General features: G+C 40.1%; 1 protein-coding gene and 1 pseudogene across 2 annotated transcripts; both read left to right on the top strand.

Moving 5' to 3' along the window:
- The first annotated feature begins 739 nt into the window (after positions 1-739).
- Positions 740-22,390, top strand: ZFP91 (ZFP91 zinc finger protein, atypical E3 ubiquitin ligase). Of its 2 annotated transcripts, none has more exons than XM_037522206.2 (11): positions 740-1,247; positions 6,072-6,100; positions 15,780-15,992; positions 16,215-16,251; positions 16,895-16,996; positions 17,341-17,475; positions 18,464-18,514; positions 19,069-19,147; positions 19,720-19,834; positions 21,338-21,437; positions 21,785-22,390. In XM_037522206.2, the coding sequence occupies exons 1-11, from the start codon at positions 907-909 to the stop codon at positions 22,293-22,295; spliced, it is 1,713 nt and encodes a 570-aa protein (XP_037378103.1). In that variant the 5' UTR covers positions 740-906; the 3' UTR covers positions 22,296-22,390. The 2 variants fall into 2 exon arrangements, with proteins under 2 accessions (XP_037378103.1, XP_037378102.1); XM_037522205.2 differs by having other exon boundaries at positions 873-1,247; positions 16,892-16,996.
- On the top strand, positions 11,257-11,350 carry LOC119256486 (U2 spliceosomal RNA; annotated as a pseudogene).
- Positions 22,391-22,416: the final 26 nt, after the last annotated feature.

Genomic DNA, 22,416 nt, shown 5'->3' with positions numbered 1-22,416 from the left:
TCGGCTACGTAGGACTTCATCCCCCAGAATGCCTCGGGGCCAGCTAGCTATGCACATGCGCCAGGAGGCGGGCCCGCCTTGCCCTCACGACCCCGCCTCTGTTCTACCGCCGCCATTTTTTCAGAGACTTTCATCCGGCAGCCGGCGGGGCTTTTTTTCTTAAAGGAGAAGCGACAGCTCAAAAAATTTCCCCCTTCTCCCCGCAAGACCTGGCGGCGCTGGGGGCAGAAAGGCCACAGACAGGAAAGTGGGGTCAGGGTGGAGGCAGGAGAACGCCGAGGCTTCCGCGGCTTAAGGAAGGCTAGGAAGAGCCCTTGTGGCATTAGCGGCTCCTTAGGGAGGCAGGTGCGCGCGCAGCCGCTCCAGGGTGCGTGCGAGGCGGGGAGAGAGGTGCGTTTTCTTCCGACCAGCCTCCTCGCGAGACCTGCCCCTCCCACTGCCCGTAGTGCGCGTTGAGCTCCGGAGGGGGGCAAAAAAGGTCACTTTGGGATTGTCGCGAGACGCAGCCGTTTAACGGTGAGAACGGGTGCGCGGGGAAGGAAACCTCGCGCGCTCCCTTGGAGCCGTTTCCTGATTGGCTGACGGAAGGGGTGGGGGAGGGAACCCGGTACGCCGCTGCGTGAGGGCCCGCGAGGGGCGGGGCGGGGCAGCCGTCCCTCCTCTCCGATTGGCCCGCCGAGCGTCTGCGGCGGGCGCGCGCGCGCCGCCAGCGGTAGCGGGCCTTGAGTGGCAGGGGGTGGGGGGGGCGCCCTCGGAGCCGGGCGGAGGGGAGGGGGGAAAGGAGCGCAGAGTGAGAGTGAGCCGGACGCTCCGGGAGGTGAGGGGGGCGGGGGGAGCAGCGCCGCGGCCGCCGCCGCCTCCGCCTCCGCCGCCTGGGACGAGGGGGTGGGGGACGGACGAGCCCCGATGCCGGGGGAGACGGAAGAGCCGAGACCCCCGGAGCAGCAGGACCAGGAAGGGGGAGAGGCGGCGGCGGCCAAGGCGACTCCGGAGGAGCCCCCCCCTCAGCCCCCGGCGGCCGCGGCGCCCGCGGGGACGACCAGCAGCCGCGTGCTGAGGGGCGGTCGGGACCGGGGCCGGGCCGCGGCGGCCGCCGCCGCCGCCGCCGTGTCCCGCCGGAGGAAGGCCGAGTACCCCCGCCGGCGGAGGAGCAGCCCCAGCGCCAGGCCGCCCGACGCCCCGGGGCCGCAGGCCCAGGCCGCGACGCCCCCGTCTCCAGCTCAGGGCAAGAAGAGCCCGCGCCTCCAGTGAGTAACGCCGCGGTTCCGGCGGTGGGAGAGACCCTCGGCCCGCGCCCTCCCGGCTCCCGTAGCCGCTCACGTGACCCGCGCCGCGCTCCCCCTGCCGGCCGCGCCCGCCCGCGCCCCGCGCCGGCCGGCGCCCGGCGCCCGCACCCCTTTGTCAGCCGGTCCCCGGCGCCCCGCGGGCGGCCCCCGCTCCCCCGCCCCCCGCCCGCCGGCCCTCGGGGTGCCCCTCCCCCTGATGCTCGGAGGCGGCGGCGGCGCTTCCCGGCCGGGCCCCCCAGCGGCCTTTCCATGACCCGCTGGACGCGCGGCGCTCCCCGCGCGTCCCGAAGCCGGCCCCGCCGGGGGGGGGAGGCTGTCGCGTCGCGGGCTCGGTTTGTGTTTGTCGGGGAGCTCGTGGCTGTCCTTTGGCTTGCGTCCCCACACGCAGGCGCTCCCTCCCGACCGTCAGGCTCGTCCCGAGGAATCCCCACCACCCGCAGGGACGTGAGCCGCCGCCGCGGCGGCCTGCAAAATGCTCCAAGTTGTTCAGGAAGGTCCCGTGTTGGCTGCCGAGACGCGCCTGTCTGTGAATCTAGAAATGAATCCCAGCTAGTTTCATTCAGATGAATCACTTGGGTTTATTGCTTGAAACACCGTTTGTGATTTAACTTTCAAGTGAAATAAAATGGCAAAAGCAGCGAAAATCGAAGGGGGTGTGACACTGTCGCATTTGTAAATGCACCCCACCCCCAGTAGAACGTGTGCCAGGACTTAGCTCATAACATGCCCAGTAGATTTAAAACTTGACGATTGCTTGTTTCAGATGAAGTTAACTTAGTTCACTTGACGTGCTTTCCCTGAAGCGCTCAGAAATAGGAACGTACACCAAAAACTGCCATACTGTGGTATATTAGATGTGCTTTTGCGGTTTTGACTATTAACATCACTTAAAGAATTTGTTGTGTTAATGGCAGTGGCCGTCCAGTACACAACAAAAAAGTCTTCAATTATAAATCACTCAGCTGCACTTAGGATTCTAATTACTGTGGACGAATTTCATACTCCAAAAAATGATGAGCTTCTATATTTAATAAATTTGAAAAATACATCCTTATTTAAATACAAATTCCTTGGGCAGACTTTTTAAACTACATGTCTTTAGTCTTCTTAATCCCTGAGATACATGAGTTTGTGACAATTATGTGTGACACATTTAACACAAAGCCTAATAGATAATATTTGTCAAGAAGTTTATCTTTTGAATGGTGGTGGTGTAATAGAAATATGAGTGATGTGTAGTGATGTGTAGTGGTGGTTTTCATGTAAATTCTGCAAAATTGAGAATTTTTTTTCTTACCATACATAAGAAAATTAGTAGCTGAATCCTTATTCTTACCCATTGGCGATCATTCGCCTCACTACTATCCCACTGCTGCACCAGTTTTACTTAAATAAATGAACTCAAAATTATATCTAGAGTGGTAAGTTTTACTTATTGTCATGGTTTATTTTGTCCCCAATTCTTGGCAAAAAAGTACACGTAAGTCTTTTTTACTTCCACAATATAAATATTAACAGTTTTACTTGGAAGAAGGTGACTTCATTAAAACCCTTTAGTTTTTTCTCCATAATATTTCTTGTGGGGGGAGAAAGGAAGCCTTCATTCCTAGTGTCATGAAAGATAATTTTCATTCTCTTTTCTTAGCCTAAGAATTATCTCTTGATTATGTATTTTTAAATTATAGTTTTGTTGAATTGTTAAAATAGATTTTAATCATAATGCTTTTGCTACAAATTTTCTGATTACTGCATGGCCTGAAAATCAGGATTCCTAGCGCATTTCTGTTTGGTCAGCCTTAATTAAGAAACTGGGCCTGGTACTGTGCAGAGCTATGATTCATAAAGATACAGGAGACACATTCCTTGTCTTTAAAGACCTTGGAGTACAGGGGAAGACATATTGATTAGTGGAGGTTTGTCAAACATGTGTATGGTTTACAGATTTTAAGAGTGATAAAATACATTTTAAAACTAAGTAGGAAACAATCTTAATCCTGTAAGACATTTCAAGAGATTTTTGAGTATCCGTGTATTGAACTCTGGTCAAGTGCCTTCTGACCTTGATTCAGCTCTACTTTCCAAATAACTTGTCAATTTTTTAAAAAGGAGATGTTTAATCTCCCTTAAGAATCTGTGCTATTCAGATCCTTTCTCCATATCCCAGCACTTCCCCCTATAAAATCCCAGTAATCAACTGTTTAACCTACATTTGCTTATTGTGGTTGAAGAAACAAAAAAGTGTACAGTAACCTAAAAGTTCAGTAAATACAGAGATTTGGATGGATTGAAACATCTTTCCAAATAAAAAGCAAAATAACCCTGGAAAAGGCATTGGTAAGAAATGCTTGTAGTAAGAAAGTATCATCTAGCTTTCTGCTGCTTACAAGTGACCTTAGGCAAGTCATTTAACCTCTTTAAGTTTCCTTTTTCTGTAAATAACAAAATTTTTGAAGTGAGCTTTATACTTGGATGATAACTAGATATAGTTTTTATAAGCTCTCTTAAGCTTATAACAGCATTTCTGTTCAAAAGTTAATGAGAATAGTAAAATATCTTTGAAGGGCAATAAATATTTCAGTGAATCTGCTTGCGAGAAAGGCATCAAGTTAAATACTAGAATCATTGTGAATGAAGACCCAAAGCCTATAAACCAAAATTGAAGAAATACTAAGAATTAAGCTCATCATTTGCTGTATTTTAGCCAATTAATTCTAGAGCTAAGATTCTTATATTTCAAATACACGTTTGGTTTTTTGAATAAATATACTCTACCAGTTTTTTCCCATTCATAAATTAAACATCTGTGCTCTCCGTGGCAATAATGCGATTGTTAAACTAAGAGTACATTAAAACTTTAAAAACTTTTTCATTTTACCATATAGTGACTCCTTCAGTTTCTCTGTATTTCAGAATGTAAGATTTAATTTTACTTTATTCTAATGTAACTGTTGAGCGACTGCATTGGCAGCAACTGAGGATTCCGTAGGGGTACTCTTTCAGGTCCAGATGAGTTACAGATGAAGGAAATAAATATTGCTCTATTCTCTAGTGTATAGTTTCTTTTTGGTTTATTTTCTTGCTAAAAGTGAAGTGGTAGCAAACATTTGCTAAAAGTCAAGGTAACACTTTCTTGCTGCTTTGTTTTGTGAGGATGACCAGATAATGAGAATGAAGAGACCAGTAGTGTTTGACTTATAAAAAAACTTTCATGGCACTTTGGAGAAGGGTTCATTCTCCAAATAAAACCTTGAGGTATTTTATCATGATCAGTATGGTAATAGAAACATCAGAAGGTTTCTGGAAAGTATGTTTCAAAATTTGACAATTACTTTACTTTTTATTTAGAGTTAGGAATGAACAGTTACCTTCTGTTAATTGTTAATTGGAAGATTGGTAATAGAATTTAACGTTACAAAATAAAATTATAATACCAAGTTTTTAGAAAAAAAAAAATGGAATGAGTAAATGATAGCTATTCTAAAGAACAGGATTTGTATTGTGCTATGACTTCTGTGTATCCTTGAGTAGTATTTGTGACATAAGAGTCTTCATAGTTTTTTTTTTTAAAAAAAGAAAACTTTTGTACTGCTCAGAGATAGTTTGTAATAGGCAATAAAGCATCTTCATAGTAAAGATCCACAAGCCATGTTGATTTTTGGATTTGGGTGAGTATTACACTATACTTGAAGTTGTGTATGAGAGAAATTTCCCCAAATCAAAAACATGGGAATAACTTTTCTTACAAAGCCGTTGATAACACGTTAAACTCTACTGTAGCTGTCTAATTTCTTACATACAAATTATATTTATTTCTCAGTTCTGGTGTATTGACTTTTTGGAAATAGATTTTGACTTGGATTTGACAAAGAAATACTTGAAGGATTTCCTTTTAGGTTCATTAAAATTTTACTGTGAAAATTGTCAACATACAAAATAGATCAAATAGTATAATGAAACCAGTATTTTTTCACCTAGGTTTGACAATTATCAAGATTTTGACTTGGATTTGACAAAGAAATACTTGAAGGATTTCCTTTTAGGTTCATTAAAATTTTACTGTGAAAATTGTCAACATACAAAATAGATCAAATAGTATAATGAAACCAGTATTTTTTCACCTAGGTTTGACAATTATCAAGATTTTGACTTGGATTTGACAAAGAAATACTTGAAGGATTTCCTTTTAGGTTCATTAAAATTTTACTGTGAAAATTGTCAACATACAAAATAGATCAAATAGTATAATGAAACCAGTATTTTTTCACCTAGGTTTGACAATTATCAATATTTTGCCATAATTGCTGCTTCTATCCCCTTTACTGATCATTTTCTTTTGGTAGCTGTAATTTAAAAGCAATCTCAAACATTTCATTCCTAGTTAGTACATTTGTGTTAAATAAGGACATTTTCATTCATAAATATAGTATTAGCATTATATCTTTGTATTAATAGTTTTTTGCAGTTAAAAACAACTGTTTAGAAATTACACACTAGTTGTGTGCTGGCAAATATGACAACTACCTGTCACTATTTAAATTTGCATTAATTAAAATTAAAAATTCATTTCCTGTTACACTAGCTATTTCAAGCTTTTGGTAGCACATACAGGACTGCCATATTAGCCAGCAGATACAGAATATCATCACTGCAGAAAGTTCTATTGGATAGCACTACTCTAGATGTTTCATGTATCATTCTGAAAATGAACCTGAAAGAGATGAATATTTGTGTTTCAAGAAAATATGTAAGATTGTTCATTTCATATTTGATTCTCATTTCTTTCAGATGCGTGGAAAAAGTAACAACAGACAAAGGTAAGACTTGGTTACTCTTAACCACTCCTGTTTGTTATATTGATTATAGTAAAATAAACTTCAGGCAGATAATTCAAATTGTCCCCATTTAAATGTGATTTATCCAGTAAACAATGATTGGAGTAGATAGAACCTGTTTAGATACAAGCAGGTTTGGACAAGGGGGACATTTTGGCATTATTTAGAAACCTAATAATGAGAATGAGATTATTTGATTTCTATTTATTGTAATTTTTAAGCTCTTTGACTTTTTAAAAGAGGTAACGGGAATGTTACAGAACATACAGAATGAAGTATAGACAAAATCTTGCTGCTGATAGAGATTCAAATTATGAATGCAGTTTCAAGAAGGCGAAAAGCAAGTTCTAAGATTTCATCCTAATGAATAATTAAGTGGGTTCATTAGGTGGTTTCTCTTAGTTTAGCAAACCAAATACTTTTCTGTATTGAGTGTAATCTGCTATCTGAATTATAAAAAGGAAGATAATGTTCGCTTTTTCTTTTTTAAAATGATGATTCTGGCTTTGCAGATCAGGTTATTAAAATTGCCCTATGTTGAACCAGATGCTCTCTCATTACACTATTTTCTAGTTATTGACTCTGTTCCTTGATGCTGAATTCAAATATACAGCTTCCTTTTTAAACCTGGAACAAGTAATACTTTTAAATATATCTCATTTATGGGCCTCCCCGGTGGCGCAGCGGTTGAGCGCTGGGTTGCGAAGCTGCCCGCGGCCTCTGCAGCGCTGGTTCGATCCCTGGCTGCTCCCCGGCCACCAGAGGAGGGTCCCACATGGCGCGCAGACCTCTCCTGCCGCCCGCTGCTCCCCTCAGCAGTGTACTTCGGTCCTTCTGCCTGTTCTGCTCCCTGCTCTGGCTCTGGTGAATTCTCTCACCCTCCTGCGCTTCTGACTGTACCCAGTGCTTGTATAAACAAAACAAACAAATAAAGAAATAAATAAAACATGCCTCTATAAAAAAATAAATAAATAAATAAATATAGCTCATTTATATCTGATCTTTGCCCAATCCTAACAAAAACCTGCCTTGTAACTGAGGCTTAACCAGTTAAATTATATTTTATACATAATTATTATTAATGAAGATTTTTCTCTTTGTGAGGATGCTTTGGAAATATATAGGGAATTTTGGAAATACATATAAGGGAAGTTTAAAACGTGAGTTTTATGCTACTTAGAAAAATGACAGTTTGATTAGAAACCATTAACTTGAATTGGTGACTTGTAAATAATTGTGTGTTGATGTGCAGGTTCCTTTTTTGTCCTCTGGATTTTAGAATCTGAGGCTAGTATTTCATAGTACACCAGGCAAAAGTTTTGAGTATGAGGCAAATTTTTTGTGTAGAAAGCTTTGCATGACTGTTTTGTCTAGCAAGTTTTGGGTTTTGTTGCTCTTGTTGCTTGAAAGATAGGTATGTCCACCAAGAATGGCACAGCTTATGTTCCTTATTCACGGCCTGCTTTGGAAATTCTGTGATGGGGAGAAAATGTTGAGGACTGGCATTCACCAGAGCAGTTCTTGTTAAAGCAAAAATCAGAACAAAAATTACCTTGGGTCTTATTTTTTTATTCAAAATCATTTTACTGTTTCCAGTTACTCTTGTTACGGAATAATGATGGTTGGAAAGAGTGCCTAAGACAGTCAAGTGAGTTCATGATAAATCTGGGGATTGGATTTTTAACAATTTTCATAGTTTCAATATTCATCAGAGTATTTTTCTGTATTGAGCTGCTTTTGATTATATGCATCCTCATTTTTAATATCCTTGAACAATATATGTGTTGTTTTTAAATACATAGAAGCAGACATTCCCACCTTTTTTCCCCTCCAATGAGAAAAACACTCACTTTTTGAGCTTCTGCATAAAGAATGGCAGTTTTTTTTCTTTAAGATTTATTTATTTATTCATACAAGAGCTGGGGTACAGGCCAGAGATGCAGGGGGGTGAGAGGATTTACCAGAGACAGAGTGGGGAACAGAACAGGCAGATTGACCAAAGTACACTGCTGAGGGGAGCAGCGGGCAAGGCAGGAGAGGTCTGCTGCGCCATGTGGGTCAGCTCCCTGGCCCCCTGGCTGGCCGGAGATTGAACTGGTGCTGCAGAGGCTTCAGATTGCTTCATAGTGTGGTGCTTAACCCCTTGCGCCACCAGGGAGGCCCAAATCTTAACAACTTTTTCTTAAAAATGTTGGAGTATCCTTGCTTGAGAACATTGTTTGTCTAGTTAAAATAAAATCCAATACATTTTGAGTGGAAAAGAGCTCAGATGGAGAATCTCTAAGTAAAAAATAAGGCATATATAATTCCAGTGTTTACCCTCAGAGGTATTAGTTTTACTTGAAACACGCTTGTACCATTCACAAACTAAATGGTACTCTTCTAAAGATGGCTTAAATGTTTCCTTTTAAAAAAAACCTCCCCTTCCCTGACTTCTTTTAATAATGCTGAGATTGGCTAATATTTCAAAATGGGCTTCACTAATTATTTACAGAAAACAAAGTAGTGCTAATTATAGAAATACAGTAGTCTGATCAAGTTTCAGAAACTCAAGTTTCTCACTATGACAATGCTCATGTCTCAAATGGCTGGTAACAAATTAGATAAGCATTTTATCCTATTTCCTTCCTAGTCCTTTATCTTGACGTAGCAGGAACCCTGTTATTTCTCCCATTCTGAGAATGATCTACTCGGTTATCTTGTTCCTTGTTGGAAATGCCCCATATGCTTTAAATTGTTTTTCTTGTTCAAACATCCAGATCATCTGTGGTGTTTCCTCTATTCTAGATTCCCAGGAATACAGACATATCTCATTTATAGTATATGTGAATTGTAACAAAGACTTATGTAACCCTGCTTATCAGCTCATTTCAGTTCTGGAATATTTTATTAGTTGGGTAAATGAGTTTTTCTGTCCCTTACATTCAAAGGAATAACTTTGTAACAATTTGTCTGTAACCATTAAACTCTTGTGTGGGACTTCTTTGGTTCACCATTATGTGACATTCTGCTGTTGGGTTTGTATTAGATGGTTTATTTTCATGGCTCTATAATGTTCCCTTGTGGGAATACATCATAATGTATTCTACTGTCAGTGGGCATTTGGGTAGCTTTTAGTTATTTGCCTTTGTGACAAGTGCTATGGTGAATATTTAATACAACTTTGTTGAGGTATATTTACATACTATAAAATTCACTTATATCCGATGTAGAGTTCCGTCCATATATTTGCCTTTTCTGGACATGTTACAATATATCATATATACAGTTGTGTTAGTTGGCTAATCGCCATATAAAGTATGTCTTATCTCGGGGACTTAGTGTTAGTCTTTTCTGCTGCTAGCAGATGGCACACAACAGTGCCCATAACCATACTGGCCTTGGAGAGATTCTGGGTTTGGTTTTCAGCAACCTCAGCTCTGCAGCTATAGGAGACAAAGATTTCTTTCTGGGCAGGCATAGAAACTATCAGGACCATTTTTGTGGTGACTGAGCTGCAAATTTGAATCCCTGAGACCTTCCTTGCCCTACTTTGTCCGATGTAATTAGGAGCATAAGTGTTTTGAGAAAACGTGTCCATTGGTGATATTTTGCCTACTTCTGATGCCACACCATGCTTTGCATTGTAACTATTTTCTTTAATACTGGAAATATAATCAATTACTACCTTTAAATCGCATCAGATTAGAGAACCAATTTAGGAAACTGAGCTTTACGATTATCATCCTGTAGAGCCACTTTTAGTTCCAGAGTCCATGTTAGTCAGGGTTCTTCAGAGAGATAATCCAATAGGGTATATGTAGAGAGAGATTCATTCCATCTCTCCTACTAATTATACTAGTAGAAGCTGCATAGTAGAGGTGGTAGTTCTTTGGAAGTGGTAAACTAAGCTTCCAGGCTTTTTGCTCCTTCCATGTGGACTGCTCTTCATCCAGAGAGCTATCTGCATATTCAAGTCTGAATAAGCCAGAGGTTTGGAAATTGCTTAAAACAGCACATTTCAGAAATACACTGGACCCTCCACATCCTTGGATTCCATATTCACTGATTCTACCAAGGAAAATAAGTGCTTTTTTTAGGTCTGTGGTATATATACTGAATATGCACAGACTTTTTTGTCTTTATTCTTGTCATTATTCTCGGACAGTACAGTATAATAACAGTTTACGTAGCATTTAATAGTGTCAAACTAAAAATTCACAAGACAGTTGTGAAAGCAAGGTGTTTGTTTTGGTGGTTGAAGAATTGCAACTTAGGGTACACAGATTCATGTGGTAAACCTAAAATACTAAAGTTTTATGGTAGGGAGAGTGCAAAAGGGCTGGGATCACCATCTACCAGTAAGCTGACAGAATGACTAACACAAAGGGGAAGAGGACAGGCACCACCTGTGTGTATTCTAGGTCTTAGAAAACATGGAGGTGTTCCTTTGGCCACATCCATGTGAATCTACAAGTGATACTGTAGACATCCAGGAGATAGGCTTTGTTCAAAAGGAATACCCCACAAATGTTACCATGGCAACACTAGAAGAGTACAGTGCTACCCAGCTTGCAGTTGGCATTGTTGTAAACAAACATACGAAGGGCAAGATTCTTACCAGGAGAATTAATATTCATATTGAACATATTCAGCACCGTAAGAGTCCAGGTAGATTCCTGAAACATGTGAGGAGAAATGATCAGGAGAAAAGGCCAAAAAGAAAAGTACTTGGGGTCCATAGAAGAGCCAGCCTTACACATTGTGAGAACTCTTAGGACAGAGCCTCAAGTTGCTAGAACCCATTCCCTGTGAACTCATGGCACGATAAATGTAAAAAAAAAAGAAATGAAGAAAAGAGGAAAATGAGGTAAGCTGTTTAAGAAAAGAGTTGATTTGTGTGAGCAGGCCAAACTGTTCTTGGCTATATACATAATTGATTATTGAGTCTCTAGGAAGGATAAAAAGGGAACTGACTCAGGCTAATTGTCCTATCACCAAACATTTATTTGGTTGATGGTTTCTTAAAATAATTGCTTTTGACTCAGTCCAAACTGAGTCAGTTTGGCCAGTTCAAATGTTTTTGACACAATTCAAAGGAAAGTGGTAATGCAATTTCTCTGTAGTGTCTCCCCAACTCTGTTTTAAAATGGCCTCACATCCCTTCTCAGCCTTTTGGCTAAGATCAAGAGTAGTATCTGTTCTTACAGGTTTTTTTTTTTTTTTAAAGATTTATTTATGCATACAAGAGCTGGGGTGCAGGCCAGAAGTGCAGGGGAATGAGCAGATTCACCAGAGACACAGAACAGGCAGATTGAAATACACTGCTGAGGGGAGCAGTGGGCGAGTCAGGGGAGGTCTGCTGCGCCAGGTGGGTAGCTACCTGGCCGGCTGGGGATCGAACTCCTGCTGCAGAGCCTGCAGACAGCTTCATAATTTGCGTTTTAACCCCTCAGGCCACCAGGGAGACACTCTGTTCTTACCAGTTTAAGAAAAGTTCACATATGTTAGCTTTTCATAATTGTTTTGTTAGGACTATTTAGAAATGACAACTGCTGATTCCCTATGAACCCATACAATTGATACAATATTGCTAATGTCATTTTAGTTGATCTGCTGAACCTAAATCATAGGTTCTTGCTGGCTGCATATTTAGTTTATATGTTACATTTGAACTATTTGTACTTTCCTGAAATACAGAAACATTGTGAAACCATTAATAATTATTTGTGTGATCTGAAAGGCTAAATGCATGCATACTGTATGATTACAACTACTTGACATTCTGGAAAAGGCAAAAGTATGGAGACAGTAAAAAATATTTTGGAGGGGAGACGAGATGGCTTGTAGGACTTCAGGTCAATGAAAATACGTGTGATACTATACTGGTGGATACATGTCATTACATACTTGTTCAAATCCATAGTGTGTACAACACTTGAGAGTGAACCCTAAGATAAGCTGTGGACTTTGGGTGATGATGATGTATCAATATAGATTCATCAGTTTAAACAGGTGGACCACTTTGGTGGTGGGTCGTGAGGTAAGCCTTGGATGTGTTGGAGTAGGAGATAGATGGGAAATCTCTGTGTCCTCTCCTCAACTTCGCTATGAATCTAAAGTTACTTTAACAATAAATCTTCCAAAATAAAAAAAAGGCTGTTTTTTTTTTTTTTAACTGTGTTCAACAAGTGATTTGCAAGAGATCTCCTTAAATGTCATGTTAAATTTAGCTTTTTCTTGAATCAGTAGTGAGGTTACTATAAATCTGACTTCTTTCCAGAGTTTTTACAAAGTTGTTTCTGGCAGAGAGAAAGAGAGAAGTAGTAGCAGCATTTTTATTGACACAATCTCTTACAATGCTTTTTTTTTTTCCTCCATAAAGACTAGAGTACTGAAAGATGGGTGTGGTATTCATTGAGATAAGCTTATTAGGCTTTATTTGTAAGGATTAGTTCTGGCCAAATTGCAATCATTTGTGCAGTGCTTGAGACCCGGTGTGAGAAGGTAGGGGCATAGAGTGCTTTCATCACAAGAAGACCTTTGCTGACTGTAGGATAGTCTGAAGTGGGTTTCAAGTCAATATGAGTGTAGTTGAGTTGAGTAAAAAATTTCCTCTCCACTATTTAATATTGTGATACTTTATGGTGGGGTGTTGAATTGCTGTGTTTGAAGAAGTTCTCCTAAAAGCAGTGATGACCAAGATATAATGTCTGTTAGTCTCAAGACATGATTTCTAGTCTCAAGTCATGATTGTTAGAACTAGGTTGATGTAGTAGCTTTGTGATTTTGAACAAATGTCTTCTTTGACCTTCTGACTCATTAGGTAATCTTAAAATATTTTCAAATCTAATCATTTCTTATTATTTGATACTTAAAGTAGTTCAGATAAGACTATGAAAAGGAAATGCATTTCTGATGTAATGAATATCAGGTTTTTAGACCATCTGATTGCTATTTTTCTCAATATTTCAAATGAATTTTATTCTGTAACCTCAGTATATTCTCATACTTTCAGACAGTATAGTTAACACTAAAGCAGTTCCCTTTTCAGCACCTGTTCTGCAGTGGAGAAAGCTGTATTTTTCAGATCTCTGAAAAGATGTCAAGCGAAATTGTTGACCATTCTGCATGTGTGTGTAGGATTGTTTTCATGTTTAGTAATGGAAATAGAGGGCCCTCCCTGGTGGCCCAGTGGGTTAAGATGCAACCTGTGAAGCTGTTCGCAGCCTCTGCAGCACGAGTTCGATCCCCGGCTGGCCGGGGAGCAACCCACATGGCGCAGCAGACCTTTCCTGTCTCACCCGCTGCTCCCCTCAGCAGTGTACTTCGGTCAGTCTGCCTGTTCTGTTCCCCATTCTGTCTCTAGTGAATCCTCTTCCCCACCACATCTCTGGCCTGTACCCCAGCTCTTGTATGCATAAATAAATTAATCTTTAAAAAAAATGGAAATAGAGGAAAACGTGTGCACTGACAATATTTAATTTAATATTTTAATTTTTTGTCATTCTTTACAGATAAATAATATTCTATCTTGGTGTAATATACCTTGATTTATTTGAATATTTACTGACAGATGATTAAGTTTCCATTTTTAGCAATTATGGACAGGTAAACTTCCATGTGCAACTTCACTTCACCTACTTCTAAGAGGTGAAATGGGTGGATGTATTTTTTGACCTTCTTGGAGGCAACTAATACTTCTTGTATGTCCTTCCAGGAATACTTTTATGTAAGGTACATATATCATATAACACAGTGCATGTTATATCTATCTATATATAAACGTGTTTTTTGTATATACCCTGTGAGGGCTTCGGTTATTTTGTGTTTTGCAGTTGATTCCATGTAATTACCCATTGGCCAAATGTATCATAATTCATGTAACCAATGCCCTCAATACTTACCAAAGACAGTGCTATAGGGCTTCCCTGGTGGTGCAAGGGGTTAAATCTCAGTACTATGAAGCTAGCTTACCCACATGGTACAGTAGACCTCCTGTCTCACCTGCTGCTCCCCTCAGCAGTGCATCTCAGTTCACCTGTTCTGCTCCCCAGTCTGTCTCTGGTGAACCCTCTCACCCACCTGCACTTCCGGCCTATAACCGAGCTCTTGTATGCATAAATAAATAAATCTTCTTTTAAAAAAGTGTTGTAATGACTGTACCATTTTTAAAAGTGTGATTGTTTTGTAGGATAAATTCCTAATAGTTGAAATTAACATGGAAAGGTGTGTCCATTTATAATTTTGAAAGATACTGCCAAATTGTCTTTCATAGTGGCTTTGTCAGTGCGCATGCTTTCCTCTAGCCATGTCAGTAACTGTGTTGTTGAACATCGGGGTGATTGCAATGCTGTAGGAAAGCAATGGTATGCTGTCATCTGAGTTTCTCTTGTGAGTGGGTAAACTTTGATGTTATTATTTGTTCCTATATTTGAAAGCCATGTTTTTACTGAACTGCCATTTCTTTGGTGAACTATGAGACTTTTTATAATGGAATTTGCAAGGCAGATTTTTGTTTTCAAGTTTATATAGTACAACGTATCAGTCTTAACACCTGAAATTTTGTGCCAGTTTTAAATGGCCTTTTCTATCCTGAGAAACAGAACAACACTGAAGCTGTACTTTGTAGTGATTTGCTCTGCAAATTAACTAAATTCATGTTGTAGTTCCAAATAAAATTATTGAATATAGTCAAAGGAAGGCATTCCTATTACTAGAATTCCTCTTCAGCAACTCCTTGTAGCTTTGCTTGGTTCTTAGACCATTTAGACCTGTGATCTTTTTGTTTTGTGATCTAAATGTTCTCTTTTTCTGTGTCTTAGTAGTTGGTCATTTTTTCTGGGGCCACTCCATTTCTTTCTTTTGGCTTAAGTCTATAAAGGTTAAAATTCCTTGACTTGAATTGCTTAGGTATTTTTTGCTATAGCTGGTCCACAAAAATAATGTTACATTGTAATGATGATGGGGGGAGATCAAATCCCTTGCTGACCACTGTGTGTGAGATGCACATGCTCCCCATGTCCGTGTAATTTTCTCTGAGTGCTCTACAGTTCCCTCCCATATCCCAGAGATGGGCATATTAGATAGATTGGCACATATAAGTCACCCCACTCTGAGTAGGGCTGGGTGTGGGGAGTGTGTGTGTGCCCTGCTGTGGAAAAGCATCCTGTTGAGGCTTGGGTCCCATCTTTTTCTCTGAGCTCCTGGGATTTAGCCACCAGCAGCCCTGGACAAGATACAAGAGGTTTGGAAAAGGGAGTGTGTGAACACAAATTATGTTTCATCTTAGATGTGCTGTGGGTTATTTAGAAGTTAGAAGTTCGGTGATGTTTTTGTGACCAGAAAAGAAATACACCATAGGAACTTAACTCTTATATATCAGTTAGCTTCTGGTAAAATTGGTTTCATATTACATTGCTTTGATTAAAGTGGCTGTGTCCAAGAGCCTATAGATAATGTTAAATTGGGAATTAATGTATTTCTCTCAGCATTCCATTTTCTAGTAGATAAGGCAAAAAAATATATTGCTTTGTCACATAACATTTTTAGAGTGTTGACCACAAGCATCGTACCTCATTTTCCTTAAAAATTTTTAATTTCTCTTTCCATTGACTGTATTACAGTAGTAGCTATACGGAGATTGGTTAACCGTAAATGAAAACATTATGTTCTCATTTAGATCCCAAGGAAGAGAAAGAGGAAGAAGATGATTCTCCCCTCCCTCAGGAAGTCTCCGTCGCTTCCGCACGGCCCGGCAGAGGCTGGCGCAGCAGCAGCAGAACGTCTGTCTCTCGGCTCCGTGACGCAGAAAACACCCGAAGCTCAAGGTCCAGGACTGGTTCGTTGCAGCTCATCTGCAAGTCGGAGCCAAACACAGAGCAGCTGGATTGTGGTACAGTGCACATCCCCGGTTACATGTTGGTTTTAAACGTGACATTGAGGATTTCCCAAAACAGTTTAAGCTTTTGCAGTGGTAGAGGTGGTGGTCTTGAGACAATTTTGCAGACATTCTTCTTTTGTGCATTGTTCAGTCAGTAATTTGGTTTGAGTCTCTTGACTGCAGAGAGAAGATAGCTTTGTCTACATAAAGTTTCTTCTGGTTTTACTCTTGTAGATGTTGCAGAAGAACATCAGTCTCCAGGTGGCATTAGGTAAGAAAATGCATGTTCACATTTAAATCCCTAGGGATATAAGGTGCAGTCACTTTCAGTGACTCAGAATTTGTTTTCTGGTGGAAGGAGCCTCGATCTGTGGCCAAGGGAGAGTAGCTTACGCTCAGTTTAGATTCACTTCATTCTTCATGAGAGCTTTAGCCATGTCGTTCAGAAACCACGTCTTGCGTACCTTCTGCATCCTGGCTTTTTTCATGCTAGTTACTAATGTGAGCTGTGGGTTTTTCACCAGTTTTGAAATTTTTTCAGTATTATCGATGATTAGTTATATGACTTTGGTGGTGGGGGTGTCTATTGACAGGTCTTTTGATCTAGCAGATCAGTAGATTATGAGACATAATTTTGTAATGTCCAGTGTGCTCTAACTTCTAGTTCCACTAAGCAGTCATCTCAATGACTTACCTTCAATTAATGAAGTGATAGCTTGTTTGGGATTTATGTATTTTTAGTTCCATTTACTACTCTAGGAAAAAAGCAGCTAGGTCGAGGTCCAACTAGATCATATGGATGAAAATCCTGTTTAACTTAACTGAGTCTTCATTTATTGTGAATTTCTGGATAAAATCCTGTCAGATGTAATTGTTACAACTGGAATTTCTCATCTGTGTTTTCTTTTTAGTAGTGATGATGAGGAGGAAGAGGAGGAAGAGATGTTAATCAGTGAAGAGGAGATACCATTCAAAGATGACCCAAGAGATGAGACATACAAACCCCATTTAGAAAGGTATGGAACTTTATTTGATCGTATCCAAATTATCGTGATGTCTGCATGTCTTTATTTTAAGATATTATGAATTACCTGAAAACTTAGAAATTTTGCTTTTTACTTTTGTGTCTTTGATTTGATTATAGGACATCATTAGCCTAGAGGTATTATCCCATACACTTTAAATATGTATCATCACTATATATGTGAGGAATAGTTGGCTGGAAGTCACTTGTGTGGACTGAGAGTCACAGTTTTACAATAAGTCAACAAAAATGCCATGTTTTATCCTATTGTCACAATTTTCCTTGAAAAGATACTTTGCAAAAGGTATCAGTGTTGAGATATTTTTGTGTTTTCAGGGAAACCCCGAAGCCACGGAGAAAATCGGGGAAGGTGAAAGAAGAGAAAGAGAAGAAAGAGATTAAAGTGGAAGTTGAGGTAGAAGTGAAAGAAGAAGAGAACGAAATTAGGGAGGATGAGGAACCTCCTAGGAAGTAAGTAGGCAGTTACGGCTAAAAATGGAGACCTGGCGGGTTTTGAAGCCATTAATGAAAAAATGGGTGGGAGTGCAAAGAGGGATGTTGACTTCTAACTATTGCTCCCTCAAGTAACTTTCATTGGGGAAACTTTTTTCAAAAGCCTGAAAAGTTGGGCCTCCCCTGGTGGCGCGGCGGTTGAGCACTGGGCTGCAAGGCTTCCCGCAGCCTCTGCAGCACCAGTTCAATCCCTGGCCGCCAGCGAGGGCCCCACATGACATGCCGACCTCTCCTGCCACACCCTCTGCTCCCCTCAGCAGTGTATTTCATCAGTCTGCCTGTCTGTTCCCCGCTCTGGCTCTGGTGAATGCTCTCACCCTCCCGCACTTCTGACTATACCCTATACCCAGTGCTTGCAAAAATAAATAAATCTTTAATAATTAAATAAATAAATACAAGCCTGAAAAGTTTAATTCAAGGCAATACTTAAAACATCCAAATCAACAAATATAAGACAGTGACTATAGGAATAGAAGAGAGAGTGTAGACAGCAAGAAAAAGTATAGCAGATGTGGTTCCTCAGAAAAAAGCAAATAAGTTGAATGATGTGACCTTGATTGGGTTAAAAAATGAAATCCTGCCTAGCAATAATTTTCTAGCAGATTTTTTTAATGTTTACGTTTTTTGGTTCTGTTGCGAAGAAAATATAATTTATATTCTTAGGATTTAAGTGATAGATTTTTTCATTGAAAATGTTCTTCAAATAGTAACCTTGAGGCTTACCGGTATCTTCCAAAGTAATTCATATTTAACTCAAGGTGCAGGCTTACTTACTTGAGAATAAAGTCTTTTGTTTGCCACATGCATCTTTGACTTTGTGTGTTCTGGGCTGTCCTTTGTTTCTGTCACCTGTTTTTTTTGGTCTTGAGTCATGCCTTCAGCTAACCTTAAGTCTGTGAGCTTCAGTCCAGAATATGCAGACAGTTACTCTGTTCTCTCTCTGTAGAAGAGGAAGAAGGCGAAAGGATGACAAAAGTCCACGATTACCTAAAAGGCGGTGAGTAACTTAGATTTTTGTTGTGTCTTATTTCTGGTGCCAGAACCTTTATTCACATATATATATTATTCACATATATATATTTTCACATATATTTATTCACATATATATATACACATATATATTCACATATATATATTTTTATTCACATATATATATTCACATATATATATTATTCATATATATATATTAGCCCTCATATTAACCCTGCGGGAATTTTGTGATTCAGTGAAATTTAAGAATTTCACAGAAGCAACCTCCTTAGAATCCTCTATGCAGAGTTACTACGTTTTTATTTCCATTGCAGAATCTGTAAGCTTCTAAAAAATTTTTTAGTAGTTCTTTTCCTTTTGGGGCATGCTTGTGCTATTTTCTTAAAATCTTCAAATATTTGGTAGTGTCTGACTACTTCTCACATAAATTCTGTACACTGTATTATAGTAAAGAGATTTAAATCTCCATACCATAAAATAGTTGTCCCCTGTGGTATTAAGGCCACTGGTGAAAATTGCTTCTTTTCTGCTTTTAACTTTTTCCCTACATATTGATAATAGAAAAAAGCCTCCGATCCAATATGTCCGTTGTGAGATGGAAGGATGTGGAACTGTCCTTGCTCACCCTCGCTACTTGCAGGTGAGTGTGGAGTTGTTGCATAAGGTAGCCTTCCAGACTCTGTCCATTTTTCTCATACTCAGTGAGATTATCATTGTGAAAGTATGTAGGTTTTATCATTGATAAGTAATGTCAAGAAAAATCTCCCTTTAAATGTGAAGTTATTTCAGTCATGTTTTAAAAAAAAAATAATGACTAAGAGCATGAATCCAAATACAGGATTTTCTTGTAATCTTGGAATATTCCAGTGTTTCTCATTGTGGTATATTTTTAGTGAATAAAGAAGGATAAAACTTATATTTTGTGCTGACAGAAAACACAAAAGTGAAGTACTAATTACAAAAGCTTAAGAAATGCCTATTTGAACTGCAGTTTAGCTGCAAATATGTAATGTGAAACCCAGGCCTGCTTTCTGACTCTGGTGCTGCTGTGATCATGATAATGGCTGCTCTCTGCCGTGCGCCATGTGCACTGCTCGTGAATGGCAGGCCCAGGTTGTCCATAGCCCATGGTCTTAACCATTTTGGCCTACTGCCTCGATTCATGTATAAAGTGTTTAGTTTGATCAATGTTTGCTGTCTTTACTGTTTTAGCACCACATTAAATATCAACATTTGCTGAAGAAAAAATATGTATGTCCCCATCCCTCCTGTGGGCGACTCTTCAGACTCCAAAAGCAGCTTTTACGACATGCCAAACACCATACAGGTACTTTATAAAATAGGTGGCTAAATGCACCCTCTTGTTTTTTAAGTGTGTGGATTAGTAATGTTTTTTCCTCTGTGGTCAAGTGTAAAAGAAAGATTGAAAGATAATGTGATAAAATATAAAAGAGGAATGAAGAGACTGGGACTTTATAACTTTTGTCCTTTAACTTCATTTCGCACCAAGAGTATTGTGCAATGCAGCTGGTATGAGATAAAGTGCCGTTCGCTGCACAGGGCGTGGCACGTGCAGACTTAGAACACCAGGGCTTGAGCTGAGGTCTTAATTACTCCAGTAGTCTTCCCATTGTAACTGTTTCTTCAGAGAGAATGCTGTCCCTGGTCTGTGTATATATTTTAGACAAATGGATTCCCCACCCAAGTTTGCCACCTTAGAGAGCTGAAAAAGTGGACCAGATCTGGGATAGACTAAGGAGCTGTCCTTGGTTTATTTAGAACTGTGTATGTTTAAACCTTGCTGCTCATCAAGGGCAGATAAGCCAAAAGCCTTAGTATCACTTGAACTCTTGTTGGAGCTCCAGGCTATCGGGCCCTGCCACAGACGTGCTGAATCAGTATCTTCATTTATTAATATCCTCAGGTGACTTCAAAGTACATTCCAGTTTGAGGAAAACTTGGCTTTTTTCCCACACTTGGTTTTAGAACTGGGGTGGATGATACTATTAAATTATATATTTTTTTTAACCTTTTGAGTTTTCATTTTGAACATGTGTAGTCATTTTAAGTGAAAGGCAGAGGGAAACAACAGAGTCATTCATTCAGCAAATACATACTGAGCATCTGCCTCTCCAATTTCTCCCCAACCAAGAAATAGAAATTAAGTACAGTGTTTATTTGCCCCCATACCAAATTTATCCCCCCCCCCAAAAAAAATGTGAAATTTGGGGGGGGATTGTGAAATAGACAGGGAGGTAGTTCAGTGGTGCAGAAGATGTGGGGTAGGAAAGGTACCATTTGCATATATTTTACAGCAGTAACTGGAGTCTTGAGAGAAGCTTAAATTGTTTGCCTTGGGTAACATTTTTTAAACCTGAAACAGAAGCTATGATTACCACTTTAGATATAGATACTTCTAGGGAATGCCAAATTCTCTTGTTGTTTGAATGCCAGATTCTTTACCTGTAAGGTTCAGTTTTCACATGTGTCAAAGTGTTATAAGAAAGAAAATCTATGGAAAATGTAGTTGTTTACTTGCTAAGCAATTTATGCAAGACCTGTATTACTGGTAAAATTGAGATTGGAATTATAATTCTTATATTTCTATCCAGTTTGTTTTTTTTTTTTTAAAAATAGGTCTTTATTCTTAAAACATATGGACTTCAAAAGATGAAAACTTTATATTTCTATTTCGAGTTGTGTTTATTCAAAGTATATTTATACATTGAAAACGGTGTTGTTTTTACTCTAAGTTGACCTGCCTGATCAACTGTTTGCTTTTACTGTAAGCTAGAGAAAAATACACTGACCACAGTAATTTTCTCCTTAGATCAAAGGGATTATATCTGTGAATATTGTGCTCGAGCTTTCAAGAGCTCCCACAACCTGGCGGTGCACCGCATGATCCACACTGGCGAGAAGCCGCTCCAGTGAGTGTTATTCCTCGTGAACACCTGCGGGAGAGGTCCTTACATCCCACATCAGGGCTGGCCCTGTCACACATTTCAGTTGCCTCTGCTCTTTCCTTTTACCAAATGAAAGAGTAGGTATTCACTGGAGGAGCTACTTGGGGACCTTTTTCTTCTGGTTCCTTTGTCAAACAGAAGGAAAAAATCAGATTCGTCTTCCACTTAGTAGCTTTTTCTAATCTTTCCCAAAAAGTGTATGCAACTGACTCTTCCTTACGTTTGTGACCTGTAAATTCTCAGCCTTGACCATGAGTACAGCACTCTCTGTTTCTCATTTCATGAGCCATTCCCTTTTCCACTCTCCTCAGATGCGAGATCTGTGGATTCACTTGTCGACAAAAGGCGTCCCTTAATTGGCATATGAAGAAGCATGATGCAGACTCCTTCTACCAGTTCTCTTGCAATATCTGTGGCAAAAAATTTGAGAAGAAGGACAGCGTGGTGGCGCACAAAGCAAAAAGCCACCCTGAGGTGCTGATCGCTGAAGCTCTGGCTGCCAACGCAGGCGCCCTCATCACCAGCACAGATATCTTGGGCACTAATCCAGAGTCCCTGACGCAACCTGCAGATGGTCAGGGCCTTCCTCTTCTTCCGGAGCCCCTGGGAAACTCCACCTCTGGAGAGTGCCTACTGCTGGAGGCTGAAGGAATGTCGAAGTCATACTGTAGTGGGACAGAGCGGGTGAGCCTGATGGCTGATGGGAAGATCTTTGTGGGAAGTGGCAGCAGTGGGGGCACTGAAGGGCTGGTCATGAACTCGGATATACTCGGTGCTACCACAGAGGTTCTGATTGAAGATTCAGACTCTACTGGACCTTAGTGGAAAGGAAGACTTTGGGCACTGGGACAGCTGAGACTTTGTATTTAAAAGATAAAAAAAAGGACAAAAAAAATTTAAAGCATTTAAAAATCTAGTAAAATAACTGAAGGGCCTGCTCTTT

Source organism: Talpa occidentalis, unplaced genomic scaffold (genome assembly GCF_014898055.3).
Source record: "Talpa occidentalis isolate TD23 unplaced genomic scaffold, MPIMG_talOcc4v2.1 talOcc4.3, whole genome shotgun sequence".
Lineage (NCBI taxonomy): Eukaryota > Metazoa > Chordata > Mammalia > Eulipotyphla > Talpidae > Talpa > Talpa occidentalis.
The sequence above is the reverse complement of the archived record's forward strand: the minus strand, read 5'-3'. Positions and strand labels throughout refer to the sequence as shown.

Excerpts from the sequence above, each read along its gene's own strand:
- ZFP91 (XM_037522205.2), top strand. The coding sequence starts at position 907 with ATGCCGGGGGAGACGGAAGAGCCGAGACCCCCGGAGCAGCAGGACCAG. Across the intron at positions 16,997-17,340 it reads TACAAACCCCATTTAGAAAG|GGAAACCCCGAAGCCACGGA; the intron begins GTATGGAACTTT and ends TTGTGTTTTCAG. Across the intron at positions 21,438-21,784 it reads ACTGGCGAGAAGCCGCTCCA|ATGCGAGATCTGTGGATTCA; the intron begins GTGAGTGTTATT and ends CACTCTCCTCAG.